This window comes from Notolepis coatsorum (genome assembly GCF_963971535.1).
Source record: "Notolepis coatsorum genome assembly, chromosome: 2".
Classification (NCBI taxonomy): Eukaryota; Metazoa; Chordata; class Actinopteri; order Aulopiformes; family Paralepididae; genus Notolepis; species Notolepis coatsorum.
Genome location: NC_140166.1, coordinates 36,947,369 through 36,970,127, shown reverse-complemented (window position 1 = coordinate 36,970,127; position 22,759 = coordinate 36,947,369). Strand labels below are relative to the sequence as shown.

At 43.4% G+C, this 22,759-nt stretch overlaps 1 protein-coding gene across 3 annotated transcripts in view; it reads left to right on the top strand.

Annotated features, from left to right (window-relative positions):
• The window catches only part of sema4ab (sema domain, immunoglobulin domain (Ig), transmembrane domain (TM) and short cytoplasmic domain, (semaphorin) 4Ab), a 190,621-nt gene that overhangs the window by 125,332 nt on the left and 42,530 nt on the right, over positions 1-22,759 (top strand). For all 3 annotated transcript variants that reach the window (XR_014619381.1, XM_084307497.1, XM_084307496.1), the window contains exon 6: positions 8,373-8,475. Coding sequence is in view for 2 of the 3 variants with exons in the window: in XM_084307497.1 (XP_084163623.1) it covers positions 8,373-8,475 (103 nt within the window). In the remaining variant the exon portion in view is untranslated. The remainder of the gene's footprint in view (positions 1-8,372; positions 8,476-22,759) is intronic.

Below are 22,759 nucleotides of genomic sequence, written 5' to 3'. Positions count from 1 at the left end.
GTTCAGAGTATCGGGGAAGATACTCCAGTCCTTCTACTCAGGAGCTGTAGAGAGCATCTTGACCGGAAACATCACTGCCTGGTATGGGAACAGCACGGCACAGGACAAGAAGGCCCTACAGAGTGTGGTGCGCTCAGCCGAGCGTACCACGGGTATTGCGCTACCTCCCCTGCAGGCTCTATACAACAAGAGGTGCAAATCCAGAGCCTGCAGGATAATGAAAGACCCCCACCACCCCAATAACAGCCTGTTCCAGCTGCTGAGGTCAGGCAGACGCCTGCGAATTCTAGAGACTAAGACGGAGAGGCTTAGGCTAAGCTTCTTCCCCCAGGCCATCAGAGCCTTGAACAATGAACATTGAGAGACACAGAAACTGAACTATCCACACACAAGTACATACACGACACGCACGCTGAGCACGCTCACACACTAGCAGCCACTTTAACACTCATGCCGCACACACGCACACTTATGGCCAGAGGAAAGGCCACTTAAAGTAGTATAACTTCAGGAACAGTGTATTGCACTACTAAAGCTAACTAGCATGTCCTATATGCTCTGTAAATACTAATGTACAGATACCGAGATGGCACACCATGTACCTGTTTATTGCACTGGTTTATTGGATTCTATTAATATGTTGTACCACTGTATTTTATTGGATTCTATTATATGTTGTACCACTGTATTGCACATCGTCGCGGGCAAGACCAGCCGCATTTCATTGTATACCTGTATACCGTGACAATTAAAACTCTTGAATCTTGAATCTTGAATCTTGAATACATCTATACATTTATGACATACCAGATTTACAAATACAGTACTGTACATTGGAGGAGGTTGGGTAGGTGGGGTGGGGGGACTGTACATTGGAGGTGGTTGGGTGGGGGGGGGGGTAACTGTACATTGGATTATCGACGAAACCTTACTTGGTCCCAGGAAGAGGGTCTCGTGTATTAAATAAAGTTTTCATTCATTCATTCACTCTGGATCTGGTAAATCCAGTAGCAATACACACAATTGTTAAGGGGATACAGACCAGAGAAAGATGTTTGTCTTGTTTACATCATCAGGGTCCCCCATTTTCAATTCATAGTGACATTTATGACATACACAACATACATGACATCATGACATTTATGACATAGGGACATACATGACTTACAGGTATATAGTACTGTTACATTTGTCACATATACGATATGCAAATATACAGTACTGTTACCCAGAGATCCTAACAGTAAATATATACATATGATGAGGAGGAGACTGTACATTAGGAGGGGGTGGGTGGGTGGTAAAAAATATATACAAACTGTGGGGAGTAGACTGTCCATTGTTGTTGTGGCATAATTGCGAAACGTGTTTAGTCGCTTGTTTGTATGATAACAAGCCCTTTAGTTCATGGTTCAAAGTAATGGGAAAGCGGTGCTAGCTCGCCATCAATCAGAAGCTAGCCACAAGACTTGCATTCATGCTCTCCAGCACACAGCCTCCCTGCCTGGCACAACAACCACAACAGTAGGGTCTATAGTCACAGTCAGGACAGTAGGCTCTACAAGTAGGCTCCCTTAAAATGCTAACGCTATTTAAAAAAAAAAATACCGTGGAGGTTAAAATAAGAATATGATTTGGCCTGAAATTCAGTCAGGACATTTTTTTTTGCTTTAATCCCTGTCGTCAAGGTAAGAGGATTTGAAGGCGTATGCTATGGAAGTCCCCTGCGGCTCCACTTTGTTGAAATGTACATAATATCGGCTATAGGATAACCACCGCTTAATTCATGACAAACCAATTACATAATCCAACATATGTGTAAGAAACTAACATATTCCAGTTAACGGTATATTCTTTTAATGATTCGTTACGGCGAAATCAATACTTCCATTTGTATAAATTACGTTAACTCGAGGATAGTATTCCTGCCTGCGGGACCAATATTATTCTATGACAGCCCCGCCCCTATTCACTAACCAACCAATCAATGCTACGCAACATCAACGCAACGGTTGTTCAGATTAGATTTGGGTGAAAGGTACGCAACATCCTCGCAACATACTCTACAACACCCTCTGCAACATGTTGTGTTGCAGTCGCGTTGCAGTCGCGTCACGGTAGCATGTAGAGCCCTTACTGTGTTAACACTTTCAGTGCCGGCCTCCGTTTCCTATTTACCCCCTTGAATGCCGCCACCCACTTCAATGATAGAGCTCTCATATTTGCGAACGCATAAACTATATCTTAAATTATGGCTATGTGTCTAATTTGGCCGTCGCTTATCAATGACTTGTTTGCAGTCAACATTGTCGAAACGGATTGTTTTTTAATCTGTTCATTTCCGTTTTATACCATTTTGAAAAACGCTCGTTTCTTGAAACTTCCAGAAGATTTCAGAAGATTCTGTGATATACGCCCTTTACTGTAATACACAATACACGTAATTTTTTCGCCTATTTATGAATCGTTTTCAAATAAACGCTAGATTATCGATAGTATGTGTACTTATGCACGCAAAATAGATTCTCTTATTTCCTGATCGCACACACACACACACACACACATACACACATATGGCACACAATGATATATAGGTGAAAATAGCTCTGATTATCCAAATACTGGTAAAATAGATTCCTTACCTCAGATCAGATTATTCCAATTCCTGATCGCCATTCCAAATATCGATCGCGTTTATTGATCCAACGCTGGGTACTGTAAACACACATTCTCCGCTGTTCTGAGGCTCCACAAAGAGTCCGATCGGCTCGGGTTACTTGCCTGAGGAGTAAAATGTGGATTCCGGATTTTTCTTTTCTCATACATTTTCATTGAGTCCATTCCAATGCGTGCATTACCATCCAGGAGACGATAGGGGGCGGTATTTTCCCTATTCGAGTTCAGACAGATCCCCACTGGTAATTTGAGGCTAGATTGATTAAATATGAATGGAAATTGCTAATAAAAAAAATAACGATTAAAAAAACGTCATATCTCGTTCCTGGCACTCAACGGTTGGCATGAAATAACGATATATCTCGTCCGTGGCACTCAAAGTGTTAATAAAATAATAATGACAATTGAAGCTTATTTTTGGTCTTTATTTTTAGTTTTATCTTATTTTAATTTTAATTTTACGGGAAAGTGGCCAAGCCACAGTCGACATTCTACTTATGGTAGAATTTAGAGTGTTAGATCCTATGGTATACATAGGAATGTTAAGGATAATTGGATCATTCTGGGATATCCGGTGGTGCAAGGGAGGGAGTCATACGCAAAGGTTGTGTTCATGGAACACAATCCTATACGACTCGGGAGGGAAGGGTAGGGGATTTTTATTTGTATATATGTATGTTTTTAAGCTCGGCTCTCAACGGGACCTCACTAGTGGGATGTATATCTATTATTGCCTCGCACTCTAGAAGCATTACCAAAAATTACAATACAACATGTATAGATTATGGCTAGTTTGAATATAATGATATGGAACACCGGGGAAATAAATAACCAACTCAAACGCAAAAGCGTGCTCACACTGATGAAAAAAGAACATGTGGACATTGCTCTGCTAAGCGAAACGCACATTCTAGAGAAGACATAGATAAATTAGCGGACAACACATACCATAATATTAGTCACTCTTCTATTGGTACGAGAACTCGGGGTGTAGCCATAGTCGTTAAACGTAAGTTGAATATTGTACTAAAGGGAGTATGGTCTGATGTAGAAGGTCGGATAACTATAGCTAAGATTGAACATAAGAACAGGAAAATAGCGTTGGTAGCGGTATACGCCCCAAATTTGTACGAAGAAGATTTCTTCACTACACTAACCAATGCAATGTTAGACATTCCCGATTACACATTTATAATAGGTGCGGATTTTAATGCCATCTGGAACCCAAGGATGGACAAATCTTACCTCGCCTTTTCCAGCGAACAAAAGAATTCATCGAAGGCATTAAAGGATTGGTCGAAGATTACAGGTGTAGATGACTTATGGCGGTTACTTAATCCCACAACCCGTAAGTACTCTTGTCGATCTGCGAGACATAACACACTATCCAGAATAGACTATGTCTTTGCATCACAGAGACTATTTGATAATTATGAAGTGGAAATGATACCCAACGCACTATCAGATCACTGTTATTTACTCCTTAAAGGTACATTTGGTATACTATCCTCCCGAGCCCCAAGATGGCGATTTAACTCATTGCTGCTTAATAACAAGGAATTCATTACACAACTCAAAGAAGCTCTTATAGTATTCCAACGGGAGAATGCAAACTCGGTGCAAGACCCCAGAATAATATGGATGTCGGTAAAGGGAATGATCAAAGATTTCACGGATAGCTTTTCCTCCAAAATGCGCAAGAATCAATGCACAAAACTGGCTGAGCTGGAAACGCTTTACTCAACGTTATTTAATTCTCTAAAATACAACAACTCAACTCGACTAGAGAATCAAGTTAACGTACTAAAAATAGAGATCAATAACTACCATTAGAGCACAACAAGTACTTGTAACAGATCCTGTAAAAATAAACGATACATTCAAAGAATTCTACTCCGACTTATATAAATCAGAAACGACCTTTGATCAAAACAAAATGGACACATTTCTTAATCAAATTATTCTCCCTAAACTTTCAGAGGATGACGCTAAACAGTTAGAAACACCGATCACACTAGAGGAACTCAAGAAGGCCATAACCGCAATGCAAAGTGGTAAGGCTCCTGGAAGAGACGGTTTCCCATCAGAAATGTACCTTTCTTGTTGGGACATAATTGGCCCCTTATTACGATCTTATACTCAGTCAAGGAGGGGAACTTCCATAAGAATGACAATATTGCACTCATAACAGTCCTCCTTAACTCTTTCAGTGCCACTCACGAGATTTCTCGTGTTTTTTTATAGGTGGTTGCTAGCCACTCACGAGATTTCTCTGATTTTTATTTTTTTGCGATCTGAAAAATTATTGCATCACCCGAGCCTACCCGAGTATAGCCGAGGGGCGCCGACGATCACTGTGGAAAAAAGCGCCCCCTGTCGTCTCCCAGATGACATAAGTGATTTTGGAATGGACTCAATGAAAATGATTGGGGAAAAAAATCCGGTACTCCACATTTTCCAGTTCACTGATCCAGCCGGGGTTACCACAGTTCATTCTGGAGCCTCAGATCCCCGCGGATCATAGAGATCTACTGTGTCGCGTTGGATCCATACACGTATCGATTTTTTAGAATGGTGATCAGGAATTGGAATATACCAGTTGGATACCATCTGATGTCAGGTAAGGACTCTATGTTATCAGTGGTAGGATAATCGGAGTAAGTTTGATGAAGTTATAAGCTGTTTTGTGAAATGTCTTCTTTCGGTTTCACTGTAAAAGTCCGAGAGGAAATCAACGGGGCGATTATCAGTGCGCGGCCGTAATGTGCTTGCGTGCACGTATAATATTGATAGCGTTTATTTGAAAACGATTCATAAAAAGGCAGACGAATATCAACGTTGTGGAATATTCCACTAAAAGACGATTTTCATAGAATGCTCCAGAATGAGCTGTTTTTTATATCAAAACGGGGGCTTTTCTAACTGCTCTGAAATGGAAACGACGCGATAAAAAAACAATCTGTCTTCACAGCACTGACTGGAAAATAGTCTTTGATAATGCGATGGGCAGATTAGACACATAGCCATAATTTTAAACATAGATTAGGCGATATTAACGTTAACATTGGCGCCGATGGTGGCATTCAAGCGGTAAAACGGAAAACCAGGCGTGGCACTGAAAGAGTTAAAAAAGACAAAGACCCCAACGAGTGCAGTAGTTATAGACCTTTAAGCCTCCTCGGAACCGATATCAAACTGTACTCTAAGGTATTAGCCATCAGATTACAAAAGCATATGACTTCTTTAGTTCACCCGGACCAAACTGGCTTCATAGGAGGCCGCCTGATCACTGAAAACATAAGACGAATACTGCACGTACTTGATGCCGACAAGGAGGACACCATACCTAAGGCGATGCTGTCCCTGGATGCTATGAAAGCCTTTGACAGGCTGGAATGGTCGTATCTATGGGCAGTACTAGAAAGGATGGGGTTAGGAAAAGGATTCATCGATATGATTAAAGTATTATACAAAGACCCAGCGGCCATGATTACAACAGGCACAATCATCTCCAAAATCTTTCCGGTATCACGCTCTGCCAGACAGGGTTGTCCTCTTAGTCCCGGACTGTTCAATCTATCATTAGAGCCTTTAGCACAATATATAAGACAATCCCAATCCATAGAACCAATCGTAATCAAGGGCACACAACAAAAAATTTGTTTATATGCGGACAACGTAATATTGTTCATGCAAAACCCCAACACCACATTGCCTCATCTGCTCAAGTTGATTGAGGACTTTGGTGATTTATCGGGATTTAAGATAAATTGGCCGAAGTCGGCTTTCCTTCCACTTAACACCCCTGCAAAAAAAGATACAACCCTCCCAGGAGAGATACCGATGGTAAAACATTTCAGATGCTTGGGAGTGGAAATATTCCCCACCATAAGACAAACGGTGAAGCACAACTACACAAAAATCCAAAACAAAATCAAAGACGACCTTGATAGATGGGCAAAACTTAAAAACACAGTACAAGCACGGATATCAATAGTTAAGATGGATGTACTACCTAGAATCAACTTCTTCAGTTCAATGCTACCGTTACCCCCTCCAGAGGGTTACTGGAAAAGATTACACTCCTCCACATACAAATTTATTTGGAATAACAAACCACCACGTATAAAAAGATCCACCGCACAGAGAAATAAAGCAGATGGTGGCATGGCATTTCCAGATTTTTTCCTATATTTTAAGGCGTACACATTAAGTCCATTGACAACATGGTTTGACCCCCAAGCATTAGTATCCTGGAGAAAATTAGAAGAAAACATAGTAGCCCCACATAGACTGAAGGACATAGCATACACTAAACTACCAATCAAGCTCTGTGAACGAAAATTTGGCCCCATAATTACTCATGCGATCCGGATATGGCGTGAATCACAAAAAAAAAATCCTAACCCACAAAAATGGCACAATCATACTCCCTTATTCAATAACAATGCACTCTTAATTGGAAAACGATCTATAAGATTCCCTATATGGGAAGAGCAAGGCATACACTCATTAGGGGATGTTTTTAACAAACAGGGTTTTTGTAGTGATAAAGAAATACGCAAAAAAATGTATCTCACCAAGTCCACATGGCTTTTTCACAAACAGTTACAGCTATGTTTGAAGTCTCACGGTGTTCCATTAGACAGACCAATTGAACACCACAGATACCACAAATTCTTCTACGAAAGAGAGACATCGAGAGGTTTTGTTTCAGAATTTTATCATCAATTACTAACGTCCTCGTATGAAACCCTCCAACTAGACTCTGTCTGGAGGAGGGATATACAGTACCAGACCTGGAAAATTACTTTGATTGGCAAGGAGCCTGGGCAAATGTCCGACTTACATCAAGGAACCCGGATCATCAACAAATCAATCTTAACTATATTCACAGGACATACTTGACTCCTATAAGACTGTGCCGAATGGGGCTTAAACAAGACTCCAAATGCTCCCAATGTACAAATGGGGACAAAGGGACATTTATGCACATGTATTGGGACTGCTCACCAGTTAAGGCATTCTGGAAAGATGTGACCCAACAAATATCAAAACTCGTATCTTGGAATATACCTGTACACCCCTCGGTATTACTATTGAATGATGTTTTTGAGTTTGCAGTGAATCCACAGCTAAAGAGATTGGTTTTATCGGGTATCACAGTAGCTAAGAAGCTGATCGCATCACGCTGGTTTCAACCGGAAAAAATGTGCCGTAAAGTTTGGTTTCTTACATATCTCGATGTAATTTACCAAGAAATATCTACAGCAAGAATTCTGGGTCTCAATGAATCCAAAATGTCAATGTGGTTAGAAGTGGTGGAGAGAATAAAAGCTAGCTTATAATGGTAGTGTCTGGTTAGGTGCGAGGGATAGTGGAGGTACTTCTCAAGGTGGGGTCCGGGAGGGGGGGGTTCGAGCTGGAGCATATGTGTGTAGGTTTTTTAGATAACAGCTATTAGGGGTATATCTTATATAAGACAACTAACTAAAATGTGATCTCATTGGATGTGCCCTGACAATTAATGCTTGTATATCTTATCGTGTGTTGTCATGTTTGTTTATATGTTTGTTTAAAAAATAATAAAAAAATAAAATACAAAAAAAAAAGTGTTAATAACCGCTCTTGTTTGACTTCATACAGTATAAGGTCATCGGCGTAACCCTGTTGTTTCTCTTTTCTTACCGCTCCAGAACTCTGACACAATGTTGATGACCAACCCTAACGGCAAGCAAGAGGAGGGCCGAGGTCGCTGCCCCTATGACCCCTACCAACGCAACACCGCCATCACCGTGGGTAAGACCCCACTCAGACAACCACACCACAGCTAATGGAGTGGGAACATACTAGACCTGGACTGGCTGGAGATTTGGGGTTTTGCACCTTGTAGAAATACAGTTTAACACTTTGGCGACCACAGTCTTGCGCCGATTTATAGGCCAGAGGACAGAGGTTTGTTTACAAACCGATGTACTTTCTAAGAGCTATATATATAATTTATAGTATTGCTATCTGTCCATTCTCATTGTCACTTGAGTGCATAAACCGTGCCTTCATAATGGCTTAAAGAAAATAAAAATCCATCGGTTGGTTGTCATTTTATAGCGTCGTGAATATATGGTTTATCGCACTTTTCGTCTCGTCTTTTTTCTGGGGAGCTAGATAATAGGCTAAACGTTGGCGCCGTTATATCAAACGCCATTTCTGCTGTATATATACGAATGAAATAAAACAAACTGCATAGCATCCGGACTATTACAGAGCATCTATGGATGAAATGGGGGCGGCAGGGAACGCCGATTAGTATTATTGATTAGCAATACAGTGTGCGTTCAGGTAGCCAATGTCACTGATCGATCACGTTAGGTTTTAAAACAATGTCCAATCCAGCTGTAATTTGGGGGAATAGTATCCTACCGTCAGGCCATGTGATCGCCGGCAGCATTTCGTCATTAGTCATCGGAATCTGGTAGATCGATATGTCCATTGGCTAATCATAAATCCCATTATTCCAGGCTGAAATATGTGTTCGGTAACGGGATCAAAGATGGAGGGTCTTCGTTTGGAACCGAGGCTCATATGAAACGCCCACAGACAGTGAAAAGAATAATTTTTTCAATCGCCCTCAATGATACTGCAGTGGAGCGATGGTGCCCCTAAGCAGATCTGGCCGGTATTGCATGTTTCGAAAATCTAAAATGTGGGTAGGTCCTACATGTCGATCGCGGACGTTAATAGCGTTATAAATATGGAATAAAACAATAACAACTCGCCACGAGTTAACTCGTGGCTCTGGTCCTCAACGGGTGGAATCGAATCACGAGTTAACTCGTGGACGGTCCACATAGTGTTAAAGGGTTCCTATGATCTAAGTCTAGACAATCCGAAGTATCTGTGAAAACTGAATCCAATACATAGAGTGCTAAAACTCAAACGTATGATGTTATCAGGTATAAAGTCTGAGGCTTCTCCATAGACGAATTTCTTGTTTATTACATTTAGTTATTTAGTTGACTCTTTTATCCAAAGCGACTTACAAGTTCTGTACGACAAGTCAGCAGGAAGGGTACAACTCTTACAACTGAGTAACAATGTTCATCTGCTGGAACTTGGGTGCTGCAGTGTTGAGTGCATAGTACAGGGCTTGACATTAACTTTTTGAGAGAGAGAGAGAGAATCAAATCTCAGTCAGTTGCCTCAGTCTTTGTTTCTGTAGAGAAAGGGAAAATTAATTGATTTAGTGAAAAGGCTCCCAAGTGGAAATATTTCACAATCATTATGACATACAAATAAAAAAATATATATTGTTAGTGTTAATGATGTCTTGTAGATTATTATGGATATTTGCAACTCTATTCTTGTAAGGACTGATGGGGTAGTTTATGAAGTAATAAAACATGTAGTGAAAAGTACAGAAATCCAAACTGGCATTTTCGGTGGCAGCGTAGTCATACAACAGACACTGTGATGAATTGGGTTTGCGTCTTGGATGCCGTATTTGAGTGATCACAAGTGCGTCACACTAGGTCCGGAAGTCAAGACAAACACAGTTGTACGCTGGACTCCGATGCATTAATGACGTGTAAACGAACAGCCAATAAATGTGAAGTTAAATTTGAACCTCGGTTGTCAAGCCTCGTCAATATAACAGATACACCTAGCTAACAAGGGGCGGGCTGCTTTGAGCAAATCAACTGCTCAACTGTTGGCTATTACTGCTGTGTAAAGTGTTTTCACACACAGGGCTAACATTAGCTAGCAAGCAGCCCACTATCAAGCTAGAATGCTAACTAGCAGCCGACTACTGTATACAGTTCCAATAGACTAACATTACACCTCTGTGATTTTAATGTGTCCTTACCTTAGACTCAAGGGTTGTACTAGGGTTGGATGCAGTTCCCTGTTGGTCAGTCTGTCTGTTCTCCATCTTCTGCTGTGTTTAACGTTATCCTCTTCAAATACTGTAGCACAGCATGTTTGCGAGTGCTCCCTTGACTGAGAGAATGGCCAGTATCGCGGGAACTTTTATTAAACATTCTATAAAACATTCTGATATTTTCGCGGGTCTCGTGCCACTGTCAGTGTCAACTAAGCGAGCACTCAGAAGACGCTCGCTGTTTGTCCAGGACAAGTAATATTGACGTACAGAGATTGAGAATTTCTAGTGTGACACTGTGAGACAGGCACTTTCTGATCAGATGGAATACCGTTACTATTCGTTTGGGGAATATATATATATATATATATATATATATATTTTTTTTTTACTTGTCCGGTCGGACAAGTTAAATTCTATTATGCTTGTCCGACCATTTTTTTTTAACTTGTCCCTGACAATAGGACAAGCCTTAATGTCAAGCCCTGGCATTAGTAAAGACATATTAGTATAATAGGAAGAGTGCATGATAGTATAAGACATCAGATATTGATTGAAGAAGTGTGTTTTTAGTCGACTTTGAAAGATTGGTCGGGTTTCAGCTGTCCTAACTATGGTGGGAAGTTCGTTCCACCATTGTGGAGCGAGGACAGAGAATAGGTGGCTTCTCTTTGATGACCCTCGGATAGGAGTGGATCTGAGGCGGCCAGAAGATGTAGAGCTGAGGGGTCTTGAGGGTGTGTAATTAAAGACCATTGACCGGAGGTAGGCGGACGCGGGAGCCGTTTCTTCGCTGCGCGATATGCCAGGTCAAGGAGCTTGAAGCGGATTCGTGCGGCGATGGGGAGCCAGTGCAGGTCCCTAAGACGTGGGGTAACATGGGCTGACATTGGTAGGTTGGAGATCAGATGGGTGGCTGCATTCTGAATGAGTTAAAGAGTCTTGGTGGCGGTGGTCGGCAGACCAGCGAGCAGTGCATTGCGGTAGTTGAGGCGAGACATGACTGTTGATTGGACAAGGAGTTGAGTGGCTTCTTTTGTCAGGAAGGGGCGGATCCTTCTGACATTGCTCAGGAGGAATCTGTAGGTTCTGGTCATTGAGGCGATGTGAGCTGAGAAGTTCAGCCGATCGGCAAGGACTATGCCAAGGTTCTTGGTGGTCGGGGACGAGGCCACGGCTAAATTTTCCACTGTGATGGAATGGTTGGTCAGCGGGGAGGGTTTGGCCGGCAGGTGAAGCAATTCTGTTTTGCTTAGGTTCAGCTTGAGGTGGTTGGTCATCATCCAGGCGGAGATGTCGGATGACGGGGAGGAAAAGAGAGGAAGAGTTGAGTCAGAGAGAGAGGAGGTTGGAGGGGGTGGAGCAGGAGTGAGGAGGGAGAACAGTTTGCAAAGGTTCTTAGCCGAGGCCTCTTATGGTGAAAGAAAGAAGCTTTGGCAGTAGTAATGGTTTTGGAGAAAGCTAACAAGGTTGTGATAGGTGGTGATGTCACCAGTGAGGTCTGACTTTCTATACTACCTCTTGGCCGCTCTCAGGACCTGTCTTTCTTCTCTCACTGCATGCACGACAGCCATGTACTGGGTGGGGAACGGCGGGCAGGATTCTCGGCGAGGAGACAGAGCTTGTCGAAGGAGGTTGAGAGGAGGGTGGAGGTTGCCGTATCTGTGGGGAGAACAGAGAAAGTCTCACTCAAAGGTAGAGCGGACAGGATGTCGGAGGAGAGGGTGGAGGGGGATAGGGAGCGCAGGGTGCGCCTGACTTAGATGGGTTGGGTTGGGGCGGATGGTTTGGGGTTAAGCATAAGAGTTAGTCTGAAGTAGTCTGATACATGTGGAGTTACGGGGGAATATGAGATCCAAGGAGCTACCAGCTTTGTGAGTGGGAAGCATGACAGTGGGAGTCAGGTCAAAGGATTGTAGGAGAGAGACCACTGTGTCTGACTGAGACGAGTCAGGCAGGTTGAAATCGCCCATTAGGAGGAGGGGAGTGCCATCTTCTGGAAAAGAGCTTAGAAGCATGTCCAGGGGACCTGGAGGGCGATAGAGAGTAACAATGGTGAGATTGAATGGATTAGAGACGGATGCATGATATTCGAGAGTGACAGGCTAGCGCTGGAAGTGATATTGAGTTTGTAGACCATGAGGGAGAGGTCAAAAGACCAGTGCCTCCACCACGTCTGGAAGGTTGTGGTGTGTGAGAGAAGTTATAGTTTGTAGATGAGGCTGCCGGTGTTGTTGAATCATCTGGCGTTATCCATGTCTCAGTAAGCCAGAAGCTGGAGGTTTTGACTATCGTCATAGGCAGTAATGAAGTCTGCTTTCCTGACGACTGTCAACCCCCCTGACCTCTCCCTGGAGGGATGGGGGCCAGGGTGAGACCTCCGCACTGGTTTAGTTTCGGTTTGACAGGCCCAGTCCTCCGCTCCATGATCTACCCTTGGAGTGCTTGACAGCTGTGGCCGGAAAGCCGTAGGGGACCTGGAGCGGTCAGGAAAGGTAGGGGACCTGGAGACTAGCTGTTTGAAACACACAGCCCTCCCGGGCACCTCCGGCAGAGGAGAGATGGTCCAGCTCCGACCTCTACCCTTGCACCGCACGGCTTAGAAGGCTGCATCGTTAATGGTTTATTTATTTATTTAAACTTTTTAACCTTTTTTATTTTTTTGCTATGAAAGCTTTGACCCAGCTTAGAAACAGAGGCATCATTGTTTAATATGTTATTGCGCAGTCCTCTGTTCCACTGTGTGTGTGTGTGTGTGCGTGTGCGTGTGTGCATGTGTTTTCTTTGTATTTAATTTTTTTATTATTTTTTAAACAAACGCATATACAAACATGACAACACACGATAAGATATACAAGCATTAGTTGTCAGTGCACATCCAATGAAATCACATTTTAGTTAATTGTCTTATATAGGATATACCCCTAATACCTGTTATCTAAAAACCTACACACATATGCTCCAGCTCGAACCCCCCCCTCCCGGACCCCTCCTTGGATAGTACCTCCATTATCCCTCGCTCCTAACCAGACACTACCATTATAAGCTAGCTTTTATTCTCTCCACCACTTCTAACCACATTGACATTTTGGATTCATTGAGACCCAGAATTCTTGCTGTAGATATTTCTTGATAAATCACATCGAGATATGTAAGAAACCAAACTTTCCGGCACATTTTTTCCGGTTGAAAACCAGCGTGATGCGATCAGCTTTTTAGCTACTGTGATACCCGATAAAACCAATCTCTTTAGCTGTGGATTTACTGCAAACTCAAAAACATCATTCAATAGTAATACAGAGGGGTGTACAGGTATATTCCAAGATACGAGTTTTGATAATTGTTGGGTCACATCTTTCCAGAATGTCTTAACTGGTGGGCAGTCCCAATACATGTGCATAAATGTCCCTTCGTCCCCATTTGTACATTGGGAGCATTTGGAGTCTTGTTTAAGACCCATTCTGTTCAGTCTTATAGGAGTCAAGTATGTCCAGTGAATATAGTTAAGATTGATTTGTTGATGGTCCGGGTTCCTGTTCAATGTACAATTGTGTTTGTTTGTACAGTGTCTCCTCCCCCCCCCCCCTCAATGTACAGTGTTACTTGTTTATACAGTGTGCCCCCCGCCCCCCCCCCCCCCCCAACCACCTCCAATGTAAATTACCCAGTATGGTTGTCAATATCCCAATGTACCCAACCCCCCCCACCCAACCTCCTCCAATGTACAGTTTCTACGTCAAATGTATATACTCCCTTTTCTTGACTCCTTCTGTATCACAAACAGTACTGTATTTGCAAATCTGGTATGTCATAAATGTATAGATGTAGCAGTACTGACTATCTGTATGTCATGTATGTCATATATGTCTATATGAATTGAAAATGGGGGACCCTGATGGAAACAAGACAAACGTCTTTCTCAGGTCTGCATCCCCTTAACAATTGTATGTATTGAGCCGTACTGTATTGTACCCATTCTGCAATCTGTTAAATAAAGTTTTCATTCATTCATTCATTCCTTGATGTAAGTCGGACATTTGCCCAGGCTCCTTGCCAATCAAAGTCACTTTCCAGGTCTGTTATATCCCTCCTCCAGGCAGAGTCTAGTTGGAGGGTTTCATACGAGGACGTTAGTAATTGATGATAAAAATCTGAAACAAAACCTCTCGATGTCTCTCTTTCATAGAAGAATTTGTGGTATCTGTGGTGTTCAATTGGTATGTCTAATGGAACACCGTGAGACTTCAAACATAGCCGTAACTGTATGTAAAAAAGCCATGTGGACTTGGTGAGATAATTTTTTTTGCATATTTCTCGATAACTACAAAAACCCTGTTTGTGTTAAAAACATCCCCTAATGAGTGTATGCCTTGCTCTTCCCATATAGGGAATCTTATAGGTCGTTTTTCAATTAAGAGTGCCTTGTTATTGAATAAGGGAGTATGATTGTGCCATTTATGTGGGTTAGGGTATTTTTTTTGTGTTTCACGCCATATCCGGATCGCATGGGTAATTATGGGGCCAAATTTCCGTTCACAGTGCTTGATTGGTAGTTTAGTGTATGCTATGTCCTTCAGTCTATGTGGGGCTACTATGTTTTCTTCTAATTTTCTCCAGGATACTAATGCTTGGGGATCAAACCATGTTGTCAATGGTCTTAATGTGTACGCCTTAAAATAGTGGAAAAAATCTGGAAATGCCATGCCACCGTCTGCTTTATTTCTCTGTGCGGTGGATCTTTTTATACGTGGTGGTTTGTTATTCCAAGTAAATTTGTATGTGGAGGAGTGTAATCTTTTCCAGTAACCCTCTGGAGGGGGTAACGGTAGCATTGAACTGAAGAAGTTGATTCTAGGTAGTACATCCATCTTAACTATTGATATCTGTGCCTGTACTGAGTTTTTAAGTTTTGCCCACCTATCAAGGTCGTCTTTGATTTTGTTTTGTATTTTTGTGTAATTGTGCTTCACCGTTTGTCTTATGGTGGGGAATATTTCCACACCCAAGCATCTAAAATGTTTTACCATAGGTATCTCTCCTGGGAGGGTTATATCTTTTTTTGCAGGGGTGTTAAGTGGAAGGAAAGCCGACTTCGGCCAATTTATCTTAAATCCCGATAAATCACCAAAGTTCTCAATCAACTTGAGCAGATGAGGCAATGTGGTGTTGGGGTTTTGCATGAATAATATTACGTCGTCCGCATATAAACTAATTTTATGTTGTGTGCCCTTGATTCCGATTGGTTCTATGGATTGGGATTGTCTTATATATTGTGCTAAAGGCTCTAATGATAGATCGAATAGTCCGGGACTAAGAGGGCAACCCTGTCTGGCTGAGCGTGATACCGGAAAGATTTTGGAGATGATTGTACCTGTTGTAATCATGGCCGATGGGTCTTTGTATAATACTTTAATCATATCAATGAATCCTTTTCCTAACCCCATCCTTTCTAATACTGCCCATAGATACGACCATTCCAGCCTGTCAAAGGCTTTCATAGCATCCAGGGACAGCATCGCCTTAGGTATGGTGTCGTCCTTGTCGGCATCTAGTACGTGCAGTATTCGTCTTATGTTATCAGTGATCAGGCGGCCTCTTATGAAGCCAGTTTGGTCCGGATGAACTAAAGACGTCATATGCTTTTGTAATCTGATGGCTAATACCTTAGAGTACAGTTTGATATCGGTTCCGAGGAGGCTTAAAGGTCTATAACTACCGCACTCGTTGGGGTCTTTGTCTTTTTTAAGGAGGACTGTTATGAGTGCAATATTGTCATTCTTATGGAAGTTCCCCTCCTTGACTGAGTATAAGATCATATTTAGTAATAAGGGTCCAATTATGTCCCAACAAGAAAGGTACATTTCTGGTGGGATACCGTCTCTTCCAGGAGCCTTACCACTTTGCATTTCGGATATGGCCTTCTTGAGTTCCTCTAGTGTGATCGGTGTTTCTAACTGTTTAGCGTCATCCTCTGAAAGTTTAGGGAGAATAATTTGATTAAGATATGTGTCCATTTTGTTTTGATCGAAGGTCGTTTCTGATTTATATAAGTCGGAGTAGAATTCTTTGAATGTATCGTTTATTTTTACAGGGTCTGTTTCAAGTACTTGTTGTGCTCTAATGGTAGTTATATCTGCAAATTTTGCATTAATTCTTAATCGCATGGCTAGGTGACTAGGTTTAGAACCTTGGGAGTACTGCTGTTGTCTTGTGCTGCGTATTTGTATTTCCGATTGTTGTCTGTATATGGCATTGATCTCTATTTTTAGTACGTTAACTTGATTTTCTAGTCGAGTTGAGTTGTTGTATTTTAAAGAATTAAATAACGTTGAGTAAAGCGTTTCCAGCTCAGCCAGTTTTGTGCATTGATTCTTGCGCATTTTGAAGCAAAAGCTATCAGTGAAATCTTTGATCATTCCCTTTACCGACATCCATATTATTCTGGGGTCTTGCACCGAGTTTGCATTCTCCCGTAGGAATACTATAAGAGCTTGTGGTGGATTTTGACGTCTCTAGGGATGCTTAAGTAAAATACAGAGACAAGAGTTTGGCCTTAAATCAGCGTGCAAACCACCAGGTTCTCCCCGGGCAGTCCAAAACAGCGTCACACCGCAAACCAGGTATTCTGAATTAAATGAAACAGGAGCAGAAATGACAGCCGGAATACTTACGTTAAATGAATACAATACAGGTTTATTGGAAAAGAAAATAATACAGTACGCCCATACGGACGGACTTTCAGTCTGTCAGAGTGGATATTCACAGGTCTGTCAGAGTGAAAGTGAAGACAAAGCAAAGTGTCATGTGTTTTAACACAGTGGGATAGAGACGCCTCTGTCTCTGATTGGGTTGGCTTTATATGGTCATTTGGGGAGTCGGATGGGATGGGCCCTTGAGGAGGTAGAGGCGCTGCGGCCTTGGACACAAGCGTTATCTGGCCTGCTCTGAATATAATGAATGGATATACTGTAGTGTTTTAACAGTTTTTGAGAGAAGGATAACATGACTTCACGATCAACCCTGTTGTGGGGCCCCAGAGGAGTAAGAATGTGAAACCACCCTTCACATCCAAACAGAAATCCTGACCTCACAAACAGAGGAGGGGGGGGAGGAGGAGGAGGAGGGGGGAAGGAGGTGGACGAGGAGGAGGAGGGAAGGAGGAGAAGGTGGAGGAGGAGGTGGGAGAGGAGGAGGGAAGGAGGAGGAGGTGGGAGATGAGGAGGGAAGGAGGAGGAGGACAAGGCGGAGGAGGAGGGAAGGAGGAGGAGGAGGGAAGGAGGAGGAGGAGGGAAGGAGGTGGACGAGGAGGAGGGAAGGAGGAGAAGGTGGAGGAGGAGGAGGCGGGAGAGGAGGAGGGAAGGAGGAGGAGGAGGAGGTGGGAGATGAGGAGGGAAGGAGGAGGAGGACAAGGCGGAGGAGGAGGGAAGGAGGAGGAGGAGGAGGAGGTGGAGGCCAGATGAAATTACACTTCACATTACCCCACTTTGTGCCATTTTTGGCACATCCTGGTAATTTCAACCATCAATATCACTAAACCACAGTCTCAAGACACCATACAGAACATCAAATCAACATTAATACATCATAATGTCATACTTGGCTAAGTAGGACGATAATTCCAAGCAGGTAATTGCAAAATGTTGCATCCTTAGGTACAATAATTTTTTTTTTTTTTTAAACATAATAAGGTAGAATAAAAAAAAAACATAATAAGTAAGTTCAGGTGCAAATTGAAAAGGGGAGGAGTCCCAGGCCGGGGACAGATTGGTCGCTGGCGCCTTATAAAGCGCTTCTCAGTGACCCGAAGCGCCGACAGCAGTTAATAGGAAACAAAGAACAAAGAAAATAAAATGGCAGTCTTAATATAAGTAGTATTTTCAAACTCTGAATATGTACCCATATCTAAATCAGAAATTTGACTTTTTAATATGCACACTGGCTTCCCTTGTTGTCGTCCTCAGTAGCAGTCAGGTGTCTTCCCACTCCTTCACACACAGAACGATATATATCTGTTGCAAGGAGGCTGGATGCCGTTGAGTACAGTAGCAGTCAGGTGTCTTCCCCACTCCTTCACACACAGAACGATATATCTGTTGCAAGGAGGCTGGATGCCGTTGAGTACAGTAGCAGTCAGGTGTCTTCCCCACTCCTTCACACACAGAACGATATATCTGTTGCAAGGAGGCTGGATGCCGTTGAGTACAGTAGCAGTCAGGTGTCTTCCCCATAGTTGAATACAGCAGCATACCAGGTGCAGGGAGTAGGGAGGTAGGATATTCGTTGTTTGTACAGGCCGGGGCCGTCGTTGGCGTGGTGGGGTAGGTCCTACTTATGCAAAAGGGCTTGTATTGCCGACTGGGGTGCGTGGTAGGGGTTCCTGTGGATCCCAGCAGCGGTGCGTTCTTATCTTCGTGGCAGGGCGGGGCTATCGCACAGGGAGCTTAGCTGGAGTTCCTGTCCCAGTTGCCCTCCCAGGGCCTCCCCTGATCCCTGGGCCCCGCTTCCGTAGCACCGGCCCTGCTGTGGTGTTGCCATATCATGCGAGATGTTGAGCAGGCGGTTCCTGTTGGACTTGGGACTGAACCTGATTAAGTTGTCGTCGTCCTCTGCGGGTTCATATGGGTATGGTGGCTGGTGTGCCGGTGGAGATGGGGCCCCTAGGTGGTGTGGTTGCCCAGGGACAGCGTGGCCCTGCAGTGGGAAGTACGGCCCTGGTGCATATTCGTTATCTTCTTTCTCCTGCGCTGAGAGAAACGCACCATCCTCCCCCTCACATTCCATAGATCTGAGTTCGACAGCATTGATTAATACTGCATCTTGGATGTCATGCGTCGCGTTAATGAGATTGCGCCGGCCAAAGGAAAAGAAATCAAACACAAAAAAAACAACAACAATTTCAAACATGGTCAGTGTGTTACATGTCTGGATATCCCTCATAGTTGTACTGGCTGGAAACAAAGGGGAAAAAAACTGTTTACAGTTAGCTGTCGCCCAAGTTGAAACATGTGGAAATAGTGACCACCAGGGGTTACAAGTTGTAACATGCAATCAAATATCAAAAGGAATGAAAGGAATGACAAATCCAACTTTAGGACACTGGTATTACAAACGCTGTGATGGCGGAAAGACAAGTGCCTCAATAAGCTGTATAAGACAGTGTCTATGGAATTTAGAACATTTGAATAGCACTTATATTCAAAAGTGCTTGGAATAGAGCCCAAAAAATAAATAAAAAAAATGCCTAACTGCTGTGCAGTGGCAGAGCAGGTATAACATTGGAAAAGCATGATAGAGATAAACACAGATAGTGACCAAAGCCTTGAACTTATCGCATTGTCACATACATAATCAATAACACAGATAGTGACCAAAGTAACCAGGGTTGACTTCTCGCAGTGTCACATACATATAGTGACCAAAGCCTAACCAGGGTTGACTTCTCGCAGTGTCACATACATATAGTGACCAAAGCCTAACCAGGGTTGACTTCTCGCATTGTCACATACATAATCGCATTGTCACATACATATAGTGACCAAAGCCTAACCAGGGTTGACTTCTCGCAGTGTCACATACATATAGTGACCAAAGCCTAACCAGGGTTGACTTCTCGCAGTGTCACATACATAATCAATAGTGACCAAAGCCTAACCAGGGTTGACTTCTCGCAGTGTCACATAACACAGATAGTGACCAAAGCCTAACCAGGTTTGACTTCTCGCATTGTCACATACATATAGTGACCAAAGCCTAACCAGGGTTGACTTCTCGCATTGTCACATACATATAGTGACCAAAGCCTAACCAGGGTTGACTTCTCGCAGTGTCACATACATATAGTGACCAAAGCCTAACCAGGGTTGACTTCTCGCAGTGTCACATACATATAGTGACCAAAGCCTAACCAGGGTTGACTTCTCGCAGTGTCACATACATATAGTGACCAAAGCCTAACCAGGGTTGACTTCTCGCAGTGTCACCTATGTAGCTTATCTTATCTTAACACAGATAGTGACCAAAGCCCATATCAAAGTTGAGCTTCTCGCAGTGTCACGTATGTAGCTTATCTTAACACAGATAGTGACCAAAGCCCACACAAAGTTGAGCTTCTCGCAGTGTCACATATGTAGCTTATCTTAACACAGATAGTGACCAAAGCCCATATCAAAGTTGAGCTTCTCGCAGTGTCACGTATGTAATCAATAACACAGATAGTGACCAAAGCCCATATCAAAGTTGAGCTTCTCGCAGTGTCACGTATGTAGCTTATCTTAACACAGATAGTGACCAAAGCCCACACAAAGTTGAGCTTCTCGCAGTGTCACGTATGTAGCTTATCTTAACACAGATAGTGACCAAAGCCCATATCAAAGTTGAGCTTCTCGCAGTGTCACGTATGTAGCTTATCTTATCTTATCTTAACACATGTAGATTACAATATTCAGACGGCCCCCCCCCACTCCTGCTTACCTAACTCGCCGCGACGCTGCATGTAATGCCCGTGGAATGCCGTCCCGACCAGCCGATGCAGACAGACAATTCCTCACTGTCCCAGACGTCGCTGTGTTGTAGAGCGATGAAGAGCCCGTCTGCACCGGCAGGATCGGTTGGCATCACCACTTCAGACACCAAGAATGTGGTGGATTTTGACGTCTCTAGGGATGCTTAAGTAAAATACAGAGACAAGAGTTTGGCCTTAAATCAGCGTGCAAACCACCAGGTTCTCCCCGGGCAGTCCAAAACAGCGTCACACCGCAAACCAGGTATTCTGAATTAAATGAAACAGGAGCAGAAATGACAGCCGGAATACTTACGTTAAATGAATACAATACAGGTTTATTGGAAAAGAAAATAATACAGTACGCCCATACGGACGGACTTTCAGTCTGTCAGAGTGGATATTCACAGGTCTGTCAGAGTGAAAGTGAAGACAAAGCAAAGTGTCATGTGTTTTAACACAGTGGGATAGAGACGCCTCTGTCTCTGATTGGGTTGGCTTTATATGGTCATTTGGGGAGTCGGATGGGATGGGCCCTTGAGGAGGTAGAGGCGCTGCGGCCTTGGACACAAGCGTTATCTGGCCTGCTCTGAATATAATGAATGGATATACTGTAGTGTTTTAACAGTTTTTGAGAGAAGGATAACATGACTTCACGATCAACCCTGTTGTGGGGCCCCAGAGGAGTAAGAATGTGAAACCACCCTTCACATCCAAACAGAAATCCTGACCTCACAAACAGAGGAGGGGGGGGAGGAGGAGGAGGAGGGGGGAAGGAGGTGGACGAGGAGGAGGAGGGAAGGAGGAGAAGGTGGAGGAGGAGGTGGGAGAGGAGGAGGGAAGGAGGAGGAGGTGGGAGATGAGGAGGGAAGGAGGAGGAGGACAAGGCGGAGGAGGAGGGAAGGAGGAGGAGGAGGGAAGGAGGAGGAGGAGGGAAGGAGGTGGACGAGGAGGAGGGAAGGAGGAGAAGGTGGAGGAGGAGGAGGCGGGAGAGGAGGAGGGAAGGAGGAGGAGGAGGAGGTGGGAGATGAGGAGGGAAGGAGGAGGAGGACAAGGCGGAGGAGGAGGGAAGGAGGAGGAGGAGGAGGAGGTGGAGGCCAGATGAAATTACACTTCACAAGCTTCTTTGAGGGGGAGCTCCAGTAGCTCACCACGTACCGCGAGTGCTATTTCAGCGCCGTGGACAACCGTCACGTCACGGATCTGGGGCTGAGCGAGTTCGAATCCTGGACTGCAGCCGTGCCTTTCCCAGAGTGTCTTCCCCCCCATCTGAACCCTTTCAGCCTGCTTCTGTCGGTCGAACTTGACCAAGTATAAATGCGATAAACGTATAAAAAGAGCCAGGGAAATGGCCAAAGTTAAAAAAAAAATAAAAAATAAATAGCTTCTTTGAGTTGTGTAATGAATTCCTTGTTATTAAGCAGCATCAAGTTAAATCGCCATCTTGGGGCTCGGGAAGATAGTATACCAAATGTTCCTTTTAGGAGTAAATAACAGTGATCTGATAGTGCGTTGGGTATCATTTCCACTTCATAATTATCAAATAGTCTCGGGGATGCAAAGACATAATCTATTCTGGATAATGTGTTATGTCTCGCAGATCGACAAGAGTACTTTCGGGTCGTGGGATTAAGTGTGAGCCATAAGTCATTTACACCTGTAATCTTCGACCAATCCTTTAATGCATTAGATGAATTCTTTTGTTC